This window comes from Pseudoliparis swirei, chromosome 1 (genome assembly GCF_029220125.1).
Source record: "Pseudoliparis swirei isolate HS2019 ecotype Mariana Trench chromosome 1, NWPU_hadal_v1, whole genome shotgun sequence".
In the NCBI taxonomy this organism is placed as follows: domain Eukaryota; kingdom Metazoa; phylum Chordata; class Actinopteri; order Perciformes; family Liparidae; genus Pseudoliparis; species Pseudoliparis swirei.
The window spans coordinates 5827844-5854364 of record NC_079388.1 but is presented as its reverse complement, the minus strand read 5'-3'; the positions used below and the strand labels follow the sequence as shown (position 1 = coordinate 5854364).

Sequence of the window (26521 nt, the reverse complement as noted above, 5' to 3'; positions counted from 1 at the left end):
TAAGGCTGAAGCTATCTAGCTTATTAGTGCCCTAACCTATGATTTCTTGAAAACTTGTTCCAAACAAACAAACAAACCAGAAATTCAAACATGTGTCCCCATAATCCGTGACTTCTTATGCTTTATGAATACCGTCAAGTCTATACTTCTCCCGTCATGTTTTTAAACTTTTTTTCTTCGTTGCAACAAATTTTTACTTTCTTTGATGTCACCATTTAAATTATTCCACTGCTTCAGCACACAGATAGATATGCTGACATGCTTTTTAGAGTTGTATGAGCAATTGCTTCTTTCAAATTCCATCTCCCTCTTCAGTCCCCCCCCCCCCCCTTCTCTATCTCTAAACATGTTTTGAACAGTGATCAGAGGTAGAAGCATCTTTTGGGGTTTCATGTTCGTGGAGGCAGGCAAAAATCTCTTCTCACGCTCGTGAACGATGTGATGTAAGTTTCTTTTAATCTTCTTCTCTTCTTTTTTTTCATTGGTGACCGGCCGGTTTCATTTCCCTGTATTTTCAAGGAAAGAGAGCCGGACAAGTGAACCAATCAGGGGAATGTAGCGTGGGACTTCTTAGAGTTTATTACCAGCAAAGGAGAGGTAGTAAGCAGGATGTCGTAAGGGCGTATGCATGTTCCTGCCTACATGGGTGCAGTGACTCTGCAGCTGTTGTCTTCATGGAGAGAGCTTTTTTGTTTGAATTTCCACATGCGTGAATATCTGGCTACCTTCGAGAAGTCAGTAACGGTCACATATCAAGTGAAGAACGCAAGGCTTTTACCAACCTCTCAAAGTTTTGATGACTAAGTGACAACTTGAGCTAACCGCACTAGGATCGATGACGCACAGTAATTCCTGCGAAACTGGCGAGATGCCGCTAGTTGCTACACAACCAGTAATTTTCCGAAGGCTTCGGACCTTATTCATTTTAACTTGGGATGCACTGATCCAGCTGCATCCCTAATTTTAACCGAAAATTGTCACATCATAACATTCATTATTCTTTTTTATGAAAGGGGATTTGTAAGTTTTTGCATGATGCTGATGGGGCGGGAGTTTTGTTTATGTTGTTTTGAGGACATGGACAAATCAAGTGTTATGTCATTTCATTTGGAGGACTTATGTGTGGTTGATGATTCATTTTCCGCCATTGTTGCTCCATTGTTCCCCCAATAGAATCTCATTCCGGTATGAAAACACACGCACAATACAGGACGTATAGAAACAATATCTTTAATATGCTACATCGTGTAAATATAAAATTATCGTGAAAATAGTCTCTCGCATATAAATTCTTAACATCTCATAACTTGTTTTCAAAAATAAACTACACAGACAAACATATTGTACAAAGTAAAAAAAGAACACTACAAAAATCATAAAAGAAGTACATCACTGACTCAGTCGTACAATTTTAAAAAGCAGTACCTGCCTACATGGTTTTGGGGAACAACCAAAAGCATTTTCTTCCAGTGCAGAGTAAAAAAAATATTAACAATATTAGAAAATTTTACCTGTGTGCTGCTCAAAACCTTCACGGTAAAGCAAGTCAGAAACATCTGAATCCAGTAAAAAGCTACGCAGCGTTAAAAACGACGTTATGTACATATTTCATTGTGATCCCATTGAATGTGTAGTTTACTTTCTTTTGTTGCTATTTGGTGTCTTTTGATACTTATATATTGAAATTACCTACGAGAAGCAGCTGAATAGTATAAACAAAACAAAAAAGGTGTTTTCCTCACTTCTAATGTTACAATGAGTTGAGTAATGATCCCAAAAAAACATCGCTACACATTCATGTTCTTTGATTGTAGTTTTGGCAATTGCTTATTAACACACAGTTTTCAAGAGACCTGATTTTTTTTGTTTGTTCTTCCCTTTTTTATTATTTCATAAATAAATAAAATAGTTACAAAACAGGGATGTGGTTTGTGCCATCATCACTGAGCCCTGTCGTCCGTATATAAACTTCCACTCGTCAAACACGCAAAACAATTCAGCGAGGACTCGTTCGCCGGCTCCGGCCACGTTATTGCTCCTGAGTCCATTTGTGGTTTTGCTAAGAGATCAAATCTCTAGAAGTGTCAACACACAGAAAAAAAACGAGGAAAAAACCCACTAACAAACACAAACAAAACACATTATGCTATTAGACAACTAAATAAATAAAGATGACTCAAATTTTCAAGAAAAAGTAATAAGTTAAAGCACAAAAACAAAAAATCAAACAATTCTCTACCCGAGTGAAAAGAGTTTTCAATACTTCACAGCTTAACAACATCCTCCTCCGTTTTCATTTTTTAACCTGAGTTTTGAGAGGAAGTACAATCACTGACACCCTCACCCAGTCTTTGGAATGCTCTTCTTTTGGTGCTGCGCTCATTTGATTATGCAAGTGTCCCTTTGAGGCCCTTCATGGACCCCTTTAGGGAGTTCTATTTGGCGAAACATCTGTTTTCTTGGTTGCTGGTAGGCTGTATGTCCTTTTTATATACCTCCCTCCCTCTCGATTGGTTCCTCCTCACTGTCCTTCAGTCTTCACTCTTGGTCGTTGGTGGAGGTGAACAACGCTGGCCCTCTCCTGATAGACCAGTGGGGGGCTGTGGTGGGATGCTGGCGTCGCCGATTGGGCCACGGCCGCTGCCGGTGAGTTCAAAGCCACCGTCAGCGCTTTCAGCAGGAGGGTTGCCTCCCTCTGGTCCTCCTTTTCCTCGCCCTCCAAGGTGCGCTCCAACCAGCGCTCCACCGCCTCCTCCACCTGCGCCGCCGTCGCCGCCTCCGCGAGCACGTCGGCCTCTTGGCTGGCGTCGAACCGCTCCGCCATCTGCTTCACGTGCACGTCGACGGGCGCGCCGGACTTGGCCGGGCAGCAGCTGCACTGGTGGATGCGGAGGGAGAAGCGGTGGAAGAAGGCCTGGGCGCAGAGCGGGCAGCGGTAGGGGCGGTCGCGGCCGCTGTGGAGCCGCCGGTGCAGTTTGAGGTGGATGTACTGGGTGAACTTGGTGTTGCACAGCTTGCACTGGTAGGGTTTCTCCCCGGAGTGGAGGCGGAGGTGTGTCTTCAAGTTGCTGGTGCTACTGAACCGTTTGTGACACACCTGGAAAGCATGACACGGAGGGTTAGGGCTTCTGTGGGCGACATGTCAGAAGGCTGATTGTGAACGCGTTTGGATTGCGTTTGATATTATTCTAGAAATGTGTGTTGATGTGTCATGCGCCGTACGGTGTTTGGGCTGACCATGTTATTCCAGTTCCGTGGGGGTACCTCCATAAAACAACATTTCTTTCTTTGTTCTATCCTCTCTCTCTCGCAAAACACTCACACCCACAGTCACACTCGGCAACAATTACAGGACCAAGTGGGTAATGGTTCGTTGCGAGTGAAAGAGAGATTGCCTTACCAGGAAGGTATGAGTCAGAGAGCATCTCGTGTGTATTGTGTGTTTACCGTGCGTTTCTATTTGTGTCTTTCCCACTCTCGGAGTCATGTTCGGATCGGATCGAGGCGTGGCGTGCGAGAAGAGGACGCACGCTCGGTTTGTGATTTTCCACATACCGTGCATTCATGTGGCTTCTCCCCCGTGTGGACCAGGTGATGTTTCTGGAGGTGGGCCAGCTGAGTGAAGCTCTTTTTACACAAGTTGCACTGGAACGGTCTCTCGCCACTGTGCACTCGGAGATGGACCTACAATAATAATGAAAGAAAAGTTCATGAGCACTGGTGTCAACCGCTGTGGGAAAGGTGGAATAGATTGAATTACATTGACGCGGTTACCTTGAGGTTCGACAGCTGTCCGAAGGTCTTGGAGCAGATATTACATTCATACTTGATCTTTCCGTTCTGCTTCTGCAGTGGGTAGGGCAGCGATTTGTGGCCGGGGCCGTTGCGCGTGGCGTGTTTGCTTTTGATCGTAGCCATACTCAGATTCATGGCTTCCTCGAAACCGGAGGGGGACTGCTCGGCAGAATGATGCTGACCGTCGGGCTTGGGGAGAGGGGAGAGCTCCGGGGTGGCCGGCGCGCCTCGCGGCGGCGACACGTTTGCTTTGAGTTCTTTAAGACCTCCCTGCGAAGACGGAGGGTAGGGGAGGGACACCGGCAGCAGAGTAGGCGGGCCGATGGGCGGGTACGGGAGGCCGTCGGTGGCCAGGTAGCCGCCGTATCGGAGGGATCCTCTTGAGGGCAGCATCCCAGGGAAGGGAGGGGAGTACGAAGGGAGGAGGAGGCGAGGATAGTGCGGGCCGTAGGGGGGGAGGAGCTGGTAGTTGGGCTGGAGGGGCCTGGATTGGGGGTAAATGGGGTAGGGTGAAACGCCTTCCCTGTAGAGGCCGTGGAGGTGGAGAGGGAGATTTCGGTGCTGGGATGGCAGCGCAGGATGAGGATCCGGTAAGTACGGGTGACTCAAGCCCAGACCGGGCTCTCTGTGTTCGGACTTCGGGGAAGGAACGACCCCCCGGTCTTCCGGATCTCGGTTGCTCTCCTCCTTCTCCACCTTTTTGCTGAAGTCCATGATCTGGTCATCGGGCGTGACCGGCGGCGTGTCTCTTTCCAACATCTCCACGTCGATGTTCTCCTCCCCGTCCTCATCCCTCTCTTCCTTCACCTCCTCCTTGGTTCTGTCCGTAAGCCATGTCTGCTGAGGTAGGTGCTGTTTGGCGTACTCCGGCTCGCGGTCTTCATCCGAACTCGTGTATTCTGCGAATAAATTAAATTCAAATTGAGTACTGTCCCAGAGTTTGATGTGTGAACAAACAGCGTTTAAAAAAAGGGGGGGGCACTCATTATAATACGTGGTTCCGGTGAGTTGAAGTTAAAGTGCCTCTCGCACTCAGACACCCATCCACCCGCAGAAGGCACTCCCTCTGATGGTAAATGGTCGTAGTTTCAGTCTAACTTCACGTGTACATCACACGCTGCAGGTTTCTGTTTGTCAATCGCACGAGTGATTTGGATGTGGGAGAATCAGTTGGGTGGTCGAGTGTGTGGGAGTCCATGTGTCATGTCACGATTCTGAGATTCATTTGCGAAAACCTGTTCTAGGTACGGCGGTCTTACTCGCCACAAGATAATGTGAAACGGCCCTTCCTTTCTTCCTTCTCTTTGTGAGAATGTGTCAGCGTTACTGCACGTCGACTCCTTTTTTCTCACGTCACGTCATTGTTCCGTCTTCATTGCGTGAATTTCCTATAGGTTCATTTAAAAGGCTGTACCAGTGGGGTTTTACTATGATTGATTGGTATTTAATTAAAAACAACTTTTTTTGTCATCTAACAGTTGCCCCCCACGAATTATTTGTCAGGATACAGCAACGGCTTGAGCTAATCTAAATGTACCAAGCTTTAAATCACAGTTGTACCACCGGTAACGGAGTTTCACTTATCGGGGGGGAAAGAAACAACCCCGGGAGGCAAACACTTTGCATACCTGCACTTGAAAGGAACGTGAAAGCGTTTAAGATCCTATAAATTGATAAGAACGTAATGATACTGCCTCAGCATTAGTCACCAAGATGAATGGCAACCCATCTGGTGTATCCAGTTGGGATGAGTCATCGGACTTTGTGGCAACAGACAATCCCTCAGGATGATGACCTGCCGTTCTACGAATGGCTGCAAACACATGACTCACAAAAGGTACTTTGACCAGGCGTTATTCCTCTTTAGATTTTGTCACTATTCCCACGTCATTCACCACATGTACTGAGATTTGTTTGGTCTACTTGTACGCGTACGCATTCCACCGTGATCTGGCATGGAGATTCTCCTCTCTACGGGAAGAAATGGCATCAAACCTCCGCCGTCGGTGAAAGATAACAGCGGCTCTTATTCAGGAGGCAGAATAAACGTGTCTTCATTCAACTCGAGGACGTCTCATTGAGCTGATAATAGATATTATCTCCCGACGCAGACTTTGCGCTATGTGTTTAGTCACGGCCCGCAGATGTCACTGTGTCGGCTCCGGCGCGTGTCATTGGGCCGCATCACCTCTAAATCATTCCTTCCTCTCGGGACGCGTGCACTCACTCTGTTTGATGTCGACCTGCTGGCCGCAGAGCCTCTGGGCGAACTCCTGGCTGTACCACACCAGCAGCTCCTGGCTGGGCTCCACCGGTCGGATGGTGTAGAAGTAGATGTCCCGGCCGTTCTGGCAGGCCACCAGGTTCTGTTCGGCCAGAGAGCGGGCCGGGTTGACGTAACGCATCCAGTTGCTCCTGTGGACGTCGTAGCCATCGACGAAGTTTTGGAGCTGCCCGCCGCTGTAAATCTGAAACGAAGAGACGACGGGATTAAAACAACGCACACGTCCGAGCCAACTGATTTGTGCGTATTACTTGTATATTTAATAATCTCGTATTTGATGTTGTAAATAGTCCCATTCATTATATTGCTTGACCGAGATGTTGCAGCGTGTGATGCTCGAAATTGTCTAAATTCGACCACAAAAAAAGCTGATTTTAAAATCCACAAAAAATCATCATCATCAAAACATTATTTAAATAAAAAATAAAAAATTGAAGATTCAAGAAACCATCTGAATGATCACCTCTGCCATGTACAGTTGAGCTGTCAGTCACAGTGTATCGTTGCTCCTTTCTTAGCCTGCTGCACCCAACAGCTCAGTGTCCTGAGTGTGTGTGTGTGTTCGTGTCACACTGTATACTTATATAAGGTGCCTCTCCGCCTCCTTAGTAGGCGGAGGGAGGGGAGGGGGGGGGGGGCGTGATTGGGCCACTCACCGCAGTGGCTGTCTCTCTCTCTCTCTCCCCCCCCCCCCCTCTTTCCTCCTTTTCTCTTTCTCACTGTTTTCTTTCTTTCTTGAGGATGTTATGAAATGGTTTCATGCGTTGTAATTTTTGTTTACTGGAATACATGCAAGGGGAACACTGAACTATGGTTGAAAACAAAACAAGTCGTATTTGGCGGCTGCTCGCAGGCATGCCTTTGGCAGCGCGTGCGGCCCCGCCCCCCTCCACCTGTGTCACGAGGTCGCTCCCGGACCACGTCACACTTTCACTATTGCACCGCGGCGACGCCCCTTTCTTTTTGCACAGGAGGCTGACAGGAAACGGAGCCGGAAGGGACATGACTTGGCAGAGGAGAACAAATTTCCTGAGTGACATAATTTGTGCCCGGATGACGGGACGAGGGGGGAGGGGGGGAGTAAGAAGGGACTTGAAGAGAGGGATAGTCTGAATGTGTGTGCGTGTATGTTGAACAACAGTCCCTTCCTTTGTGTACGTAAGACGTTGGTGACTGTGAGAGTGAACCCATTGTTACGTGCCAGCGGCATTAACTTCCCCTGAAAGTTTCACCAAAACCCCTGTGGACAAGCACCCCCCCATTTGACTATGGATCTGGACTTGATGTGAAACTGTTCAACAACGGATGTCTGTCTCTTATTTTATTTAAGAAATGTTATGAATAAAAGAGGAAAACATGTCCTCTCCCGTTTCTACTCGAGTCGCACCGAGCTGGGTGACCATGAGTACATGAGGTAGAAGACACGTTCAACAAGGAGTTCTAAAAGTCTGAAAAAAGACTACAACAATATATTTTACTATACAGGACTGTCTCAGAAAATTAGAATATTGTGATAAAGTTCTTTATTTTCTGTAATGCAATTAAAAAAACAAAAATGTCATGCATTCTGGATTCATTACAAATCAACTGAAATATTGCAAGCCTTTTATTCTTTTAATATTAATATTTTTTAATTGCATTACAGAAAATAAAGAACTTTATCACTATATTCTAATTTTCTGAGACAGTCCTGTATACATGAGTGTACATATGATTTGAGAGATGTTTGTAAGTTTACTGTATAACAATCTAAAAGGGGGGTTAAAAGAAGATGTAGCCTATTTCTATTGTAGTCCAATTATAGAACAATGTTAAAATGGATATAAGAATGGTGAACTCATTTTTGGTTTAAAAAAAGATTATTTATAAAAAAATGTTTAGGGTTAGAAGTGTGATTGAAACATATGTATATGGAAGATGTATGTATATATATATATATATATATGTAAATATATAAATCAAATATATCAGATAATTAATATAAAATTATAAAGAATAAAGAAAAGAAAAAATATATATTTTTTTGTTGTTGTTGATTTTCTTTATTCATTTTCTTTATTTTATATTAATGATCTGATTTATTTGATAATAATAATTTAGGATAGGAATATATAAGCATTTTTGCTTCTACCTATACCTTTTCAGTCTATCTGTTTTATATTTTATATAGAATAATATTGTATTGTATTGCAATGATTGACTGAATAAAATACACAACAACAATATTGATGCATAAATGACATTATGCGTAGAGTTTGTGTTTTTTTTAATGTGTGTGTGTGTGTGTGTGCGTTTCCCTTACCCGCCAGAAGTACTTCCTGTTGGCCTGTTTGGGGACGTTGTCTTTGGTGTAGAGGAGTCCTTGCAGGGGGCCGAAGCGAGTCCCCTGTGGGATGTACTCTTTGCTGAACACGCCCGTCACCTGAAACACAGACCACACTCATCATCACCTGGATCCCCTCGCTGTCTTTCACCTCCACACGTAACGTGGAAAGAAAAACAATCAAAAGTTGATATTTCTCTCCATATACTTTGTGTCTCTCCGTTGTTTATTTCAATGGAGGGAAACGCATCGCAGGTCGTGTGTTGTCATGGTGACCCAGACAGCTCTCGGGTTCCTAAACCCCACGAGGTGAGACACGTTCGTCACCAACTGGCTAACGGAGTGAAGAGCATTACACTTTCTCTGACTCACTCCACTGACCTCTGACCTGCCGTGGTCATAAGCCCCGGAGAGAGGAAGCGGTGTCACCTGTTGTTTGCCCCGTGCACCTCGTGAACGCTCAGCTCTCATTCGGGGGAGGCGTTATAGAGGTCGTAGAGGACAATACTAGACTTTTGATTCTAAAAAAAGATTATCGTGCCTTTTCTTGCTCGTCCGACAGGTTGCATCAAAGCCGAAAAGGCCTGATTATTCAATTCAATTCAATTCAGTTAATTTGTATAGCCCAATTTCACAAATTACAAATTTGTCTCGGAGTGCTTTACAATCTGTACACATAGACATCCCTGCCCCAAAACCTCACATCGGACCAGGAAAAACTCCCAAATAACCCTTCAGGGGGGAAAAAAAGGAAGAAACCTTCAGGAGAGCAACAGAGGAGGATCCCTCTCCAGGATGGACAGATGCAATAGATGTCATGTGTACAGAAGGACAGATTTAGAGTTAAAATACATTCAATGAATGTGACAGAGTGTATGAATAGTTCATAGTAGGCATATTCCACGATGGAGACCTCCACGATCCATCAGGCAGATGGCGGTGGGGAGGAGGAGTGGGCGGAGTGAAATGCATGTCTCACCTTTTGCCTATAAGGGGAAGCCCTGGAATAGGTGGTGCTAAGCATGCTCCAACAACGTCTAAGAGACTCATTTAAATGTGGGTGAGATGTTTGTTTTTCCAACTAAGAGCAAAACCCGTCCCGCTCCGCAGGTTCTTGAGTCATTTCTGACCTTATGAGGTGGGAAGGAAAACTGTGTGCTGACGAACGGGATATGTCAGTGTCCTCTTTGTTATGCAGAGCAGCTTCACCATTCACACTTTCTTAGAAAGTGGACAGGCTTGTGGTCAACACCTCTCGAAACGAACCCAAACAAAAACACACACACACGCACACACAAGCCATCCGGCAACTGCGGTCAACTCAGCCGACACTCGGATCTCCGTGGTCAACTCAGCCGACACTTACATTTCTGTGCACCTATAGACTGATGTTGACGGTAAACGCATTCGATCGGGAGCGCGCGAGGGTTTTGATAAAGTTAGCGGAAGGATTCACGTGACACAACATCCGGTTTTGCAAAGTTAGCGGAAAGAACTACGTGAAACAACATCCGTTTTTCAAAATAAGATGGCGACAAATCATACACTAACATATACAAGTAAACAATTAACTGATTTCAAATCTTTATAGATCGTTTCTGAGATTTATCTTAAATTATGCTAACATTAAAACTTTTTTACTGTACCAAGGAAGAGTCCCAATTGGGAGATATTGCAAAGTAAAAGTCCAAAATGTTTAAAGAAATCGGTCATTTCTTTAATGTTTGAAGTGCTTTAAATATGTTTTTCCTCATAAGCCCCGGCATTGACTGATGCAGCTGTGTTCAGGACAATCCAGACTTCCATTATCCTGGGAATCAGACAAATCTACGGTCCCAATTGGGAAATATTTCAAATTAAAAGTCCAAAATGTTTAAAGAAATCTGTCATTTCTTTCATGTTTGAAGTGCTTTATATATGTTTTTCCCCATAAGCCCCGGCATTGACTGATTCAGCTGTGTTCAGGATAATCCAGACTTCCATTATCCTGGGAATCAGACAAATCTACGGTCCCAATTGGGAAATATTTCAAATTAAAAGTCCAAAATGTTTAAAGAAATCCGTCATTTCTTTCATGTTTGAAGTGCTTTATATATGTTTTTCCTCATAAGCCCCAGCATTGACTGATGCAGCTGTGTTCAGGACAATCTTGACTTCCATTATCCTGGGAATCAGACAAATCTACGGTCCAAATTGGGAGATATTTCAAATTAAAAGTCCTAAATGTTTAAAGAAATCGGTCATTTCTTTAATGTTTGAAGTACTTTATATATGTTTTTCCTCATAAGCCCCAGCATTGACTGATGCAGCTGTGTTCAGGACAATCTTGCCTTCAATTATCCTGGGAATCAGACAAATCTACGGTCCAAATTGGGAAATATTTCAAATTAAAAGTCCAAAATGTTTAAAGAAATCCGTCATTTCTTTCATGTTTGAAGTGCTTTATATATGTTTTTCCCCATAAGCCCCGGCATTGACTGATGCAGCTGTGTTCAGGACAATCTTGACTTCCATTATCCTGGGAATCAGACAAATCTACGGTCCCAATTGGGAAATATTTCAAATTAAAAGTCCTAAATGTTTCAAGAAATCGGTCATTTCTTTAATGTTTGAAGTGCTTTATATATGTTTTTCCCCATAAGCCCCGGCATTGACTGATGCAGCTGTGTTCAGGACAATCTTGACTTCCATGATCCTGGGAATCAGACAAATCTACGGTCCAAATTGGGAGATATTTCAAATTAAAAGTCCTAAATGTTTAAAGAAATCGGTCATTTCTTTAATGTTTGAAGTGCTTTATATATGTTTTACCTCATAAGCCCCAGCATTGACTGATGCAGCTGTGTTCAGGACAATCTTGACTTCCATTATCATGGGAATCAGACAAATCTACGGTCCAAATTGGGAGATATTTCAAATTAAAAGTCCTAAATGTTTAAAGAAATCGGTCATTTCTTTAATGTTTGAAGTGCTTTATATATCTTTTTCCTCATAAGCCCCAGCATTGACTGATGCAGCTGTGTTCAGGACAATCTTGACTTCCATGATCCTGGGAATCAGACAAATCTACGGTCCAAATTGGGAGATATTTCAAATTAAAAGTCCTAAATGTTTAAAGAAATCGGTCATTTCTTTAATGTTTGAAGTGCTTTATATATGTTTTTCCTCATAAGCCCCAGCATTGACTGATGCAGCTGTGTTCAGGACAATCTTGCCTTCCATTATCCTGGGAATCAGACAAATCTACGGTCCAAATTGGGAAATATTTCAAATTAAATGTCCAAAATGTTTAAAGAAATCGGTCATTTCTTTAATGTTTGAAGTGCTTTATATATGTTTTTCCCCATAAGCCCCAGCATTGACTGATGCAGCTGTGTTCAGGACAATCTTGCCTTCCATTATCCTGGGAATCAGACAAATCTACGGTCCAAATTGGGAGATATTTCAAATTAAATGTCCTAAATGTTTACGAGTAATCGGTAATTTACTTAATGTTTGAGGTGCTTTATATATGTTTACCCGGAAAAATCTGGGAAATAATTTGGGAATTGTTAATAAAACATGATTTACCCTTCAACTTCCACTGATATGCATGCAAACTAATACATTGTTTCACACACACACACACACACACAAACACACACACACTGACAGAAACACATAGACACTCACTGTAGCGGCGTTCCGTCGTTGTTGTTTTCTTAATCCACTAAAGAGCTGCAGACACAGTGAGTTTCCTCTCACATGCATGACAGGAGACCGTTCATTTCCTTTTCTTTCGATTTTATTTTAAACAGCAAAAAACGCTGACAAAGTAAACAAAATAATAAACGTTCAAAACGATCTCATGGTCTTACGTTAAAAAAAACTATATCTCTCATGTCTAATGCGGCTCTGTTCTTACACCTGCTGCCGTCATGACGTCATTAAATAGCCTGGCTCGAGCGTCAGTCATTAACATAAAGATCTTGTAATATATTCAACTTATAGTTCCTCCAAAATGAGCATAAATCTAAATATTAAATTATAAACAATTCTGAAACTTAAATATACTAAAAACACACTTGTGGCTCTTACACTCACATACGTACACACACACACACACAGGCAGAGACACACACATACTCACACACACAGACACACACTCTCATACACACACACTCTTACACACACACAGACAGACACTCACACACACACACACACAGAATGACAGACACACACGCACACAGACACACACTCTCACACACAGACACACACATACAGACACATACATACAAACACAGGCAGAATCTCACACACACACGCATACTCTGCAGACTGACCCTTGACCTCCCAATTGTCTCTCAGATATAACCTTACTGCTTTATATTTAATATATTATATTTACCTAAATACGTACACACACAGTCTTTTAGTTAATTGTTCAGTCTTTTAATTGTTCATAAAGATCTGGATTCTTTTCAGATTCAAAGAGGGGCCTCTGAATATGAATACCCTACAGTTTTGGATCGATAGCTCTGAGCTAAGGGCCCCAAAACAGGTCCAAAGGGTCAAATTGGGTAAACATGTCAGAGCTTAGCTTTTTTTTCCAGGTTGTAGCCACTCCCAAATTGGGTAGAATACAATTGAAATTGTTCATATAGTACACACATTTGAGGAGTTGTTAACCTTTGAAGGAAGGAATTTTGTTTTTTCCGGGTTTTTAAACCCTTCCCAAGCAGGGATGCTAAGTGCTATATGTTGCCAGCCTACATGGTTGGGCCCCATGTGGGAGGGGCTACAACCTGCAAAAGAAAGCTAAGCTATGACATGTTTAGAAGAAAAAAAAGCTAAAATCAGCCCAAGCTCACAACAGGGTCTCAGATTTATTAAACCACACACCCTCTTCAAGTCCTGTATTTCAGACAGCCAATTAACTCTTGTGGGTGTTTCGGAGGAAATTTCACCCCATCACCTCATTGTAGGCCCTGTCCTGAGTGTCTGTGTTCAATTTGGGATTTTCAGGACAAATATTTAGGAGATTATGGCCATTTTTGCACTTGTCAAAAAATATGCAAATTTAAGAGAATAAGGCACAATTTGACCCTTTGGACCTGTTTTTGGGGCCCTTAACTCAGAGCTATCGGTCCAAACCTCTAGGGTATTCATATTCAGAGGCCCTTCTTTGAATTTGAAAAGAATCCAGATCTTTAAGCTAATTGAAAGTATGACAAATTAACTAAAAGACTGGTTTTAAGGATCGTATAAGGGTTATTGGCACGGTGACAATTCTCTCTTGTGAAAGTTTTGGAGGGGATTCCCCTCATGACCTCAAAGTATTGTATTTAGGTAAATATAATATATTAAATATAAAGCAGTAGGGTTATATCTGAGAGACAATTGGGAGGTCAAGGGTCAGTCTGCAGAGTATGCGTGTGTGTGTGTGTGGGTGTGTGTGTGCGTGTGTGAGTATGTGTGTGTCTCTGCCTGTGTGTGTGTGTACGTATGTGAGTGTAAGAGCCACAAGTGTGTTTTTAGTATATTTAAGTTTCAGAATTGTTTATAATTTAATATTTAGATTTATGCTCATTTTGGAGGAACTATAAGTTGAATATATTACAAGATCTTTATGTTAATGACTGACGCTCGAGCCAGGCTATTTAATGACGTCATGACGGCAGCAGGTGTAAGAACAGAGCCGCATTAGACATGAGAGATATAGTTTTTTTTAACGTAAGACCATGAGATCGTTTTGAACGTTTATTATTTTGTTTACTTTGTCAGCGTTTTTTGCTGTTTAAAATAAAATCGAAAGAAAAGGAAATGAACGGTCTCCTGTCATGCATGTGAGAGGAAACTCACTGTGTCTGCAGCTCTTTAGTGGATTAAGAAAACAACAACGACGGAACGCCGCTACAGTGAGTGTCTATGTGTTTCTGTCAGTGTGTGTGTGTGTGTTTGTGTGTGTGTGTGTGTGTGTGTGAAACAATGTATTAGTTTCCATGCATATCAGTGGAAGTTGAAGGGTAAATCATGTTTTATTAACAATTCCCAAATTATTTCCCAGATTTTTCCGGGTAAACATATATAAAGCACCTCAAACATTAAGTAAATTACCGATTACTCGTAAACATTTAGGACTTTTAATTTGAAATATTTCCCAATTGGGACCGTAGATTTGTCTGATTCCCAGGATAATGGAAGTCTGGATTGTCCTGAATACAGCTGAATCAGTCAATGCCGGGGCTTATGGGGAAAAACATATATAAAGCACTTCAAACATTAAAGAAATGACCGATTTCTTTAAACATTTAGGACTTTTAATTTGAAATATCTCCCAATTTGGACCGTAGATTTGTCTGATTCCCAGGATCATGGAAGTCAAGATTGTCCTGAACACAGCTGCATCAGTCAATGCCGGGGCTTATGGGGAAAAACATATATAAAGCACTTCAAACATTAAAGAAATGACCGATTTCTTGAAACATTTAGGACTTTTAATTTGAAATATTTCCCAATTGGGACTGTAGATTTGTCTGATTCCCAGGATAATGGAAGTCAAGATTGTCCTGAACACAGCTGCATCAGTCAATGCCGGGGCTTATGGGGAAAAACATATATAAAGCACTTCAAACATGAAAGAAATGACGGATTTCTTTAAACATTTTGGACTTTTAATTTGAAATATTTCCCAATTTGGACCGTAGATTTGTCTGATTCCCAGGATAATTGAAGGCAAGATTGTCCTGAACACAGCTGCATCAGTCAATGCTGGGGCTTATGAGGAAAAACATATATAAAGTACTTCAAACATTAAAGAAATGACCGATTTCTTTAAACATTTAGGACTTTTAATTTGAAATATCTCCCAATTTGGACCGTAGATTTGTCTGATTCCCAGGATCATGGAAGTCAAGATTGTCCTGAACACAGCTGCATCAGTCAATGCCGGGGCTTATGGGGAAAAACATATATAAAGCACTTCAAACATTAAAGAAATGACCGATTTCTTGAAACATTTAGGACTTTTAATTTGAAATATTTCCCAATTGGGACCGTAGATTTGTCTGATTCCCAGGATAATGGAAGTCAAGATTGTCCTGAACACAGCTGCATCAGTCAATGCCGGGGTTTATGGGGAAAAACATATATAAAGCACTTCAAACATGAAAGAAATGACGGATTTCTTTAAACATTTTGGACTTTTAATTTGAAATATTTCCCAATTTGGACCGTAGATTTGTCTGATTCCCAGGATAATTGAAGGCAAGATTGTCCTGAACACAGCTGCATCAGTCAATGCTGGGGCTTATGGGGAAAAACATATATAAAGCACTTCAAACATGAAAGAAATGACGGATTTCTTTAAACATTTTGGACTTTTAATTTGAAATATTTCCCAATTGGGACCGTAGATTTGTCTGATTCCCAGGATAATGGAAGTCTGGATTGTCCTGAACACAGCTGCATCAGTCAATGCCGGGGCTTATGAGGAAAAACATATTTAAAGCACTTCAAACATTAAAGAAATGACCGATTTCTTTAAACATTTTGGACTTTTAATTTGAAATATTTCCCAATTGGGACCGTAGATTTGTCTGATTCCCAGGATAATGGAAGTCTGGATTGTCCTGAACACAGCTGCATCAGTCAATGCCGGGGCTTATGAGGAAAAACATATTTAAAGCACTTCAAACATTAAAGAAATGACCGATTTCTTTAAACATTTAGGACTTTTACTTTGAAATATCTCCCAATTGGGACTCTTCCTTGGTACAGTAAAAAAGTTTTAATGTTAGCATAATTTAAGCTAAATCTCAGAAACGATCTATAAAGATTCGAAATCAGTTCATTGTTTACTTGTATATGTTAGTGTATGATTTGTCGACATCTTATTTTGAAAAACGGATGTTGTTTCACGTAGTTCTTTCCGCTAACTTTACAAAACCGAATGTTGTGTCACGTGAATTCTTCCGCTAACTTTATCAAAACCCTCGCGCGCTCCCGATCGAATGCGTTTACCGTCAACATCAGTCTATAGGTGCACAGAAATTGAAGTGTCGGCTGAGTTGACCACGGAGATCCGAGTGTCGGCTGAGTTGACCGCAGTATCCGGCAGCAGCGTCTGTGGCGTACGCACAGTCTCCGTGTCTTGAGGAGCTTTTGTGTTCAACCCTTAAATACCCCCCCACCCCCTCCCCCTTCCCTTCTTCCTCACAAATAAACAGACACTCTATCTTCCTTCCATCGAGGCATCGTGATTCGAACTGGCCCTTCCGAAAAGGGTTTCCGCGGCGTCCCCGTGTAAAAGTCCAAACGTGAACAAACACCTGAAACACACGGCGATTGTTTACCGCGCCCGGCCGGGGGAGGAGTCGACTGGAGTCTGTTGCAGATGATGTAAAAGCAGTTCATTAGAAGAACAACAGGTCAGTGAGGGCGGCAACAGTGTGTGTGCGCGCGTGTGTGTGTGTGTTCTTGGGGGTCGAGCGGCCGTGGAGGCGAGTGAGGTGATTCCTGCATGCGATGAACCAGTGTGACAGGGACATTGTGCTTTGCCGGCGTTGCGTGACTAACGAGTCGCTGTGGCCGCCGCCGCAGCTCAACCGCTCCGTTCAGCCAGGTTGGGAAGATGGGAGGAGGGGGGGGGGGTGAAGAACGGCAGAAAGGAGGATGAGCGTTCTCAAACGTACCGGAGCCACTCCATCACACTTCTGAGCGCCCTCCCTTTCCCCCCTTCCTCCCCCCCAATCCCTCGTCTTCTCTTAACACGCTTGCTTGCGCGCCTGCCAGCTCGAGGCCAGGGGCGGACGCACACGGGCTGCCTGGCCGGCTGCCTGTCCCCAACGAAAGTTAATCATCTGGTTTTAACCTAAATCCTCCCCTCCCCTCCCCCCTCTCTCTCTCCCTTCAGCACACACCAGCCTCCTCTCTCCCTAGCTCACCCCTCCACCCCCAATCGGTCCCCTCAGCTGCCCTCTAACAACCCCATCTGCCATGTGCTCCCTCCACCTTTCTTCGCATTTCCTGGCACGCTTCGGGATGCGAACAACACAAAAAAATGGAGGAGGGGGGAGGGGGGGAGGAAAAGGAGGTTTTCACAATGTGGACGTGCATGATGACATGTGTTGCCAACGTTCTCAGTTTGAAGACGGACTCTTTCGATTTCACTCATCTGTCAAACTGAAACTCAAATGTGTCACACCTGTGTTCAAAATCCCTTCTCGCATCAGAGAACCTGTTTTTATGATCCCTGCGGGAAACAACATTTCCCAACCGGCAGAAGGATTCACACACACACACACACAAAAAAATTCCGGTGATGGAAATCCACTCGATGGACAAGTTCGAGCCAAACAGATTACCGGCCTGAGCTGGTGCCGAGAAGTCGAGTTTGGCTGTGTGCGAGTGAAGTCGTGGTAGACGGTAAGCAAGGGCCGGGGGGGGGGGGGGGGGAGGGAGTAGTGACTGTTATCGCCTTAGATTTCTTTGCTTTTGCTGCATAGAGAGAAGTAGAGAAGGGGAACGACGGGCAGAACGTGTTGCCTGGGTCGGGACAGAAAGAGGAAGGCGACAGCGAATCGACCGCAAGCATCAGAGCGTGGAGTCCAAAACAAGTGAGTGTGACGTCCTCTCTATGTCTATCTCTCTCTCGATCTCTCTCTCTCTCTCTTTGCGGTGACATGTCCGGGCACATGCCGGATCCCGCTGCTGACGGAAAACGTCTCAGGGGGGTTTTGTGTTTGATCCTCCTGACTCACCTGAGTGGGAGAAGGAGGACGTGGGAGGTAAATGGGACAGGATCGCATGGTGGACGTTGATCCCTGACCTCTTATTCTCTGAGTGTGTGTGTGTGTGTGTCCTGAGTAAGAGAGTGTCAGCCTGCGTTACTATACGAGCAGTGGCGGTGCGTCCATAGAGGGCGCTAGGGCGCCGCCCCTCTTAAAATTTTGAGATGAAAAAAAAAAGAAGAAAAAAATATAATATATCCTGTCAAAAAACATTATATACCAAATCATTTAAATAGCAAATATACCGTGTTGACATGCTAAATGTGTGTGGGAGACCGTAAGCCCCTGTCAACAACCACTTAAGATAAATGTGACATAAATAATATATCGCCACTCATCCTCACGGAGAGAAGCCCCTCCCCATTTTCGGGGCGCCGGCCCAACGTGTGTGTGCAGCAGCGAGCAAACATTTCACGGTCGTTTCGGCAAGGACGGCTTCTCATTGGCGGATGAAACGTGAATCTTGGGGCGCAAAAATGTGCGCTCATCGTTTCTTATTTCACGTGACTGGACTATTCGGCCAATCAGAGACCGGTATCGTTCCCTTAGCCCAGAGAGCTCCACGGAGCTACGGGAGCAGGTTGCTAACGGAGCTGTTAGCTGGAGGCTCAGTGAGTAATGCGCTGTTTAGTTTCCCCTGTCTGTTGTTCCAAAGTCCAGAAGGAGACCGAACTGGCATCGAAAACACAACGAAGAAGTTCTGAAAAACAGACACATTCCCTCCAGAATAATGGAAACAGGCTGGTTACAGACATGATTGACTTTAACCAACTGCGCCCCCCCCCCCAAAAAAAATTTCACCAGCCGCCACTGTATACGAGTCAGACTGCACAACGGCTGAAACCTTCGGGTAACGTAATGGAAGTTAAAGAGACATAAAAAGGCCCTTTGACCTCAAGCTGCCAGTGGCGTGGCCTCCCCCCCCCCCCCCCCCCCCATATGCACATTTCCCGTGGTGCACTCTACTGTTTCTGTGAAGAGCTCATTAGTCAGCAGATCTTTTGTCCCGAGGAGCCCAATGCAGATGGCCCAAACAGAATGTTATGCAACACGTGTAAACGCAACACAACTTTAATCTGCCAAAAGCAGACCCTTCAAGGAACTGCACAAAGGACTTACAATCCATTAAAATGTCAGTTATTTCCGTGGGCTGCTTGGGTGCCAGCAAATGATGTATATTGATTTATTTTACCCATCACGACGGACGTAAACACAAGAGGGGAATTCAAGACGTCTGTCGCCTCTGAAGGAGTGGAAGTGCTCTCACCTCATTGTCGGCGCTGTATTCGAAGGTGAGGTTGCGTGGGATGGAGGTCATGGCTTTGGGCAGTCTGAAGCTGGGGTCCGACACCTGGTCCGGGACGATGTAGGTGCAGTTGAGGACAAAGTCCACCTCCCTCCACCTGCTCATGTCTCCTGGTGTGCTTTCCAGCTTCATCTCCACAATACGGAATAACACAGGGCCCGGTTTGGGTTTGGTTCGGCTCCCGTTTGGTCTCGGTTTGCTTTGGTATTGAAGAACTTTGGTTGGGTCGGGTTACGCCCCTTGTCTCAGGTGCGCTGGTTAAAGCTCAAGATCTTGAAAAGGAGGAGAGAGAAAGAGGGTTTTAGTGTCATCGAAATCAACTGTCATCAACTTGAGTTCCAGACACAGGACATGCAGAGCAGCGATCCAGTTTACGCCTGTTTTACGAGACTCGTTTATAGAAGTCGAGCACGACTAGAGACGGTTGACCTGACGTCGAATGCAAGTAAAGTCATGTGACTAGTTTGAACTCCATGTAATTATTTGAAATGCCTCCTGGCAGCCGTTCACTATTCAGGCAGCCGGTTCCATTCATGAGGAGCCAAAGTTCAACTGGTCCAACGGCCCAGGCGGCGCTCGCCATTCAGTTTGAACCGGCCATCTCTTTTACGAGGCCAGTAGGTCATCTCGTCCTTTTCTGCTCACTCTGTATCATCTATCCGTTTGTTTTCATCGTCCAAGGTTAAGGTCAAGAAAAAAGGAGACGTGACTTACTTTCACACATTCGTTCAGCTGTAGGATCCTCATGTCTTTGGCTATGTCATCCCTTGAGTTGAGTTTTTTTTCCCCCTCCTCCTCTTTATATTCTCTCTCTTCTTTCCCCCAGTGCGTTCTTCCGGGGTGCCTGTCCGTGAGATCCTTTGGGTGTCCGCTCTCGCCGTGGCCCCTCTGTCACCATCGCCAGAAACTCCTGAGCCGGGATTGCGGCAACCTTTTTCAGCTCGACGCCTCGGCCAATCACGGGCCGCCGTGGTCATGTGACTGAGCCGTCTGACACGCAACTGTTGGCTTTGGACAACAACATCGGATGACGTTGTACACTTGGCCAGCAAGTGGCTGTTGTGATGAATGCTTACACACACACACACACACACACACACACGTCCACGCGCACACAAAGAAGACATGTTAATGAATGAATAAAGGAGGAGCAGATGGCTGGCCTGTTGCCACTGAAAAACACACTCATAGACTTTTGCTTGGTTTGGCACTTAATGAGCAATCTGCTGCCACTGTATCTCCTTGACCTACATCTCACTGTAGAACGTCTTTAACTACCAGTCTCCAGACCCCTGACACACACACACACACACACACACAGACGGCCAAACGAATCCAGAAGGTGTGCAACCGCACACGAACGCACACTTTTCTTTCTTTTTCTTCTTCTATTTTTTGATTTCAAGACAAAGTAGAAAGAACAAAGGTTATAAAAGAGTGGTGATGTTTTCTCTTTCTCATGCACTGACGCACGCTGACTGGCTCCCTCACAGGTACAGATGTAGGGCAGGTCACCCCCGCAGGACGGACACGTGTCTGGGGAGCATCTCTTTTTACTTTCAGACACACACGCACACGTCTATTTATACGGAGCTCCGGGTCACCTCACCTGGCAGTTTAAAAAACAACATGTGGCGGGGGAGAGGAGAATGTGACTTCTTTATGTGGCTGAGTGTTGGAGAAGAGGACATGTGGGGGAAAAAAGCACAAATATATCACACGTGAAATAAATGAACAAAAAGAGATGTGGAATCCAGTTTTTGACTTTTTCACAAAGCAGTGGCTTTAAAAAAATATTTCTGACATGCATAACTGTGCAGAAAATAAGTAACTTCTCCATTTAGATTGTGTTACTGTAATTAACAGATTAAACTCTTCAACTGTTGCATAACCTGCAGGCTAAATGTTGAAAATAAATGGACTCAATTCCCAATTTCCTTGTTCTTTTGTTTTATATATAATATATTCCATTTAACATGAAAGACTCAAAACAGTCAGGATGTTGAAATACAAGACATCATGTTGGATTTTAAGGGCTAACGTACAGATAAAGGGAAAATGTAGTTCACAAACATTGTTAAAAGTGCAAAGAATAGAATATATATTGACACATGGATGTAGCCATATCTTTGTTTTTATACACAGTAACTACATTTGTGTGCTTCACACAAGCGCCCCGCCTCCTCTCCCCCTTTCTTTCCTAACTTGGCTGGCGAAATAGTAAATTGGCTGCCATATGGCAGGAGCGCTAGTCCAAGAGTGGAGCTTTACTGCCCAGTGTGGGGTGGGGGTTAATGGTGATGGGAGAAGGAGTGTGTGTGTGTGTGTGGTGGAGAGGGAGGGTGGGTGTGTAAATGAGGATTTGGGCTCTTTCACTTGCCTGGCTGGGCTAATTTCTCTAATTTGCAGACAGTCTGGGCTCAGGCTCAGAGCCTAAAGACTCAGCAGCCTAGCGCAGACTCATCTCACTCCTGGACGCACGTCACGATATCATGATATATTCAGACACACTTTTTTTTCTTCTTCCAGAGAGGGAAACCTCACGAGCAGCGCAGAAGGGAACTGGGCCTTTGCACAGAAATGGGAGGAGAGAGGTAACCGAAGGCCTGAGGTCAGCTGCAGTGAAGCTGCAGTGTGACTAAAGATGTGATGAAACCTCATTAATAAGTGCATCATGGTACCTGGGTGCTTTGTAATAGTCTGGGTTGAATAGACACCTGTTGCCATGCAATAGTCTGTACTTTGCTCAACAACACCACCGAGAAAGATGACAACAAAGCATCAGCATCACATGAAGGAGGAGGAACAGTGGTACTGTTCCTCTGCACGAGACTAAAGGTACATACACTACCGTTCAAAAGTTTGGGGTCACTTAGAAATGTCTTTATTTTTCAAAGAAAAGCACTGTTTTTTCAATAAAGATAACATTAATCAAAAATACACACTATACATTGTTAATGTGGTAAATGACTATTCTAGGTGGAAACGTCTGGTTTCTAATGAAATATCTCCATAGGTGTATAGAGACCCATTTCCATCAACGATCACTCCAGTGTTCTAATGGTACATTGTGTTTGCTAATCGCCTTAGAAGACTAATATCTGATTAGAAAACCCTTGTGCAATTATGTTAGCACAGCTGAAAACAGTTATGCTTGTGATATAAGCGATACAACTGGCCTTCCTTTGAGCTTGAAGTTTGTAGAACAAAATCAATAATTCAAATATTAATCATTATTTCTAACCTTGTCAATGTCTTGACTATATGTTCTATGAAATGTTCTATTCATTTGATAAATAAAAGTGTGAGTTTTCATGGAAGACACAAAATTGTCTGGATGACCCCAAACTTTTGAACGGTAGTGTACATATGGTACATATACACAAAGGGTGAATGTATTACTCATATAATAAAATTTTATTTTCCAACAAAATGGCTTCTAGGGTCCAGTGAACCCATGGACCGGCGATATGTCGGTGTACTAATAGATCGTCTTTCTGATACGCAGTTACATCGTCTGAATTGATGATAACCAGCATATACTGACTTAAAATCTGATTGTTTTGCAACATACTTGATACTTGTGTTACATTTGATTCAAGAGTTCAAGATTCAAGATTCAACACACAGTGTGCAGTGAAATGAAAGTGGCATGCTCAGCAGGAATGTGCAAGGGCAACAAGTACACGCTATTTACAATGTGTGTGTGTGTGTGCCTAAGAGGGCAGTTGTGTGTGGCCTGAGGAAAGAAACTCCGTCTCAGTCTCTGCCTGACCGCAGTTGTTGGTGGTGAGGATCCTTCATGATCCTGCCGGCTCTGGTTCTGCACCTCCACAAGTCGGTGGGCTCAGAGCCTTCCTGTCAGTTGCCAAACCAGGCTGTGATGCTTCCTGTCAGGACACAGCTCCAGAGTAGAAGGACTGAAGGAAATTTCCTCAGCTGCCTGAGGTGGTAGAGGCGCTGCCTTGCCTTTCTCACCAGAGTGTCTGTGTTTGTTGACCATGTCAGATTCAAGAGTTTCAGAGTGACTATGCATTTATTGAATTACCAAGAATATGCTATCGTTATGGATATTGTTTTTAAGATGTAAAATGACCTGTATCGCCCATATATGTAAATATGAGTGAACATTATAAAGCTTGTGAAAGAATGTATTCATTAGCACAGCAAAGCAGTAAAGGTCCATTGGGGCCGTGGTGCATCTGTTTCCTATGCTGCAAGGAAACAAATAGGGCAAATAGGAATATAAGTAAATAATCCTATTGTTTACCCATCAATAACCACTGATTCCACCGACTAGCGCCACCCTGAAGCTCCTGTATGCACGGGCCCAAACCAATGGGCAACCAGCTCGTGACTGACTGAATCCAGGTTCGACGGTGTCGTGTGAACACAATTCAAGATACAAAAAAAGGAGATGACAAGAAAAGCTTATAGCTATATCCCTATAGCTTCAATTGTTTTTAATTACAACTGTAACTATATATCTAATTATATACCTACTTTGATTCAAAATGGTAACTTCACCTGACCTCGCTGGGTCAGTCCTGAACAAGTATAGCCAACACTTAAACTGATCTTGATTCATATCTTTTTGAGCATAGGCTAAAGTACATCCAGCTGACAGCAGTGGGTCCTAGCAAGTACTGTAGATGTAATACACTATGGATAAGTACCTCACACAGCCCCATTTCAAAACATCAAAACTATCCCTTTAAAGACATAAACTGTACGCCACGTTATATCTAGTGGAGTGAGAATGAAATTGGAAACAAAACCAAGTCATGCAAGAAATGTGGCTGCTCGGGCTGTTTGTTTACTTCTTGCTGCTTCTAAATTATGCTTATGCTTATATATATTTATATATATATATATATATTTATATATATATATGTGTAAATATATGTATATATATATAAATATATATATATATATGTATATATATATGTGTATATATATAAATAAATATATATATATGTGTATATATATATATAAATATATTTATGTGTATATATATATATATATATGTGTGTATAAATATTAAACTTGTGTTAACGTCACTCTGTCTTCCTCATTCTGTGTGGCCCCAATCCTTCTCCCTCACTCTGTGTTTTTCCAGGTCTGCCGTGGTAAACAGTAAACAGTAAACAGCTGAGCGGCTGAAGGATTATTTGGCCCATAATGCATGGTTACTGCCTAACAGTAGACGTTGTCCCTAGCAACAACCACATTGTCTGTATATTCGAGGAAGTGGATGACCTATAGGAAGTAGCCCTAGAAACATCACTTTTCAGGGGTTGTTGTTTACTGAGCCCGGCCAGTTTAGCTCTCCATCAGATCCCTTTAAATAGAGGGATTATCCCCGCTGGCTCAACCGTAAATATGTAAGATTACATTATTTTATTGTAATAGCAACAAGCACCAGCGATTGTTTTCCTGGAAGCATCTTTGTTTTTTTTTAATGGATGGTGTTGTTAATCACAGGGTGAGGGGGGCGTCTCAGTCAGGGTTTGTTTTCATGAACCATTTGTCATCTTTAGACGCTATTGTGCAGACAGAGGGCGGATGTTTTGATCGATTGCTTGTAACAAATCACATTTTCTTCAAATTCTTGAGATTTTTTTTTGGATTATTATAACTTTTTTTTACACAGCATTCAATTTCCAGCTCCCACACATCACACAGCGTGACTTGGTGAACATCCATCACATCGTTCTGAACTCCTCCAACCTGATTATTGCCTCTGTGACAATGCAGACAATGAAATGACCAATAAGTAGTGCTTTCCAAGCTTATGGAAGCAATCACGTAAACATGTAGGTGGGCAAAAAAAAAAGAAATTATATGTGGTATCTTTGGGTCAAACCAGGTCAACATACATAATCCAGGTATGATTTGAACCACAAAGCGTCAACTTAATCTTGGATGTGTAATCTTTGGGGCAACTCTGGTGTTCTAAAATGTGCTTTATTCCAGAGGAAGTAAAAAAAAAAAAACAGAATTAAATCTTTTCTCCTTATCTCCTTATCCGTCTGAAGATTGGTGTAATGTGCCGGGCATTGTTGTTGACGACGCCTCCTATTCTTTTTTCAGTTTTTTTAATCATTGTTAAATTCTGTGAAATACGCCCGGCTCTCTGGAAACACAACAAAACAGTTGGAAGAGGTCACAGAGGTCACAGAGGTCACCTGTTTCTACTTCCACGCAGCAGTAACGAGGAGTATATGAAAAGTGGAAAAAAACTGCAGCATTTGGCGTGCGTAAAAATATAATATAAATAAATAAACAGCGATGTGTCCTCGAAAATGACTTGGAAGAGTTCTTATCTTCTTCTTCAACTTTCTTAAAAATTATCCTGGCAATATTAACTGTGATGTTGTGATGAAAGGATGCAAAGTAACAGATTAGAGATCAAATAAAAGTACTTCTCGTCCTTGAGTCAAAGCGTGACTATTATTAGCCGACAGCCGTTGCATCACTCCGTTGCAGACATCATCGATGTGTACATCGAGTTCCCGGCACTGGATTTATTCACAGCATGTTGTGTCTGTGTCTTTAAGCCTTTAAATAAAAGACAAAAAACATTTCATCCGCCGCTCAAAACTATGGATCCATTCCCCTAAAACTGTGCATGACACACACGAGGCGCAGCTCGGCCACAGTAAAGGTCGTCACACACCAGATTCAATACGGGAGCATGTGGACTTTAATCAATTAATCAATCAAGTTGTATTCATATGCCGTCTGGGGAACCAATCAGATGCCTCTATAAGAGCTTTGAGTCCATTTGAGAAGAAGACAGAAATAGAAAGAAAGATCCAAATAAATGAATAAAAATACAACATAGTGGATCATGGTCAAAACTAAATGAATAAATAGATATACAACATAGTGGATCATGGTCCAAAAAAAAAGAATAAATAGAAATACAACATAGTGGATAATGATAAAAAATAATAATAAATATAAATACAACATATTGGAGAATAGTTTAAAAAAAATGAATAAATAGAAATACAACATAGTGGATAATAGTAAAAAAA

At 43.0% G+C, this 26521-nt stretch overlaps 1 protein-coding gene and 1 long non-coding RNA gene across 4 annotated transcripts; one reads left to right on the top strand and one right to left on the bottom strand.

Moving 5' to 3' along the window:
* Nucleotides 1-1214: 1214 nt before the first annotated feature.
* On the bottom strand, nucleotides 1215-20308 carry prdm1b (PR domain containing 1b, with ZNF domain). Of its 2 annotated transcripts, XM_056415136.1 has the most exons (7): nucleotides 20193-20308; nucleotides 19440-19750; nucleotides 8382-8501; nucleotides 6023-6263; nucleotides 3775-4694; nucleotides 3556-3684; nucleotides 1215-3097 (listed from the first exon to the last, which is right to left on the bottom strand). In XM_056415136.1, the coding sequence occupies exons 2-7, from the start codon at nucleotides 19608-19610 to the stop codon at nucleotides 2522-2524; spliced, it is 2157 nt and encodes a 718-aa protein (XP_056271111.1). In that variant the 5' UTR covers nucleotides 19611-19750; nucleotides 20193-20308; the 3' UTR covers nucleotides 1215-2521. The 2 variants fall into 2 exon arrangements, with proteins under 2 accessions (XP_056271111.1, XP_056271118.1); XM_056415143.1 differs by lacking the exons at nucleotides 8382-8501; nucleotides 19440-19750; nucleotides 20193-20308 and adding an exon at nucleotides 6543-6689.
* Nucleotides 14332-21411, top strand: LOC130194240 (uncharacterized). 2 transcript variants are annotated; one of them, XR_008831802.1, is made up of 4 exons: nucleotides 14332-16810; nucleotides 17615-17807; nucleotides 17888-17998; nucleotides 20305-21411. It is a non-coding gene; the product is annotated as an uncharacterized LOC130194240 (long non-coding RNA). The 2 variants fall into 2 exon arrangements; XR_008831800.1 differs by lacking the exon at nucleotides 14332-16810 and having other exon boundaries at nucleotides 17065-17807.
* The last annotated feature ends 5110 nt before the right edge of the window (nucleotides 21412-26521 follow it).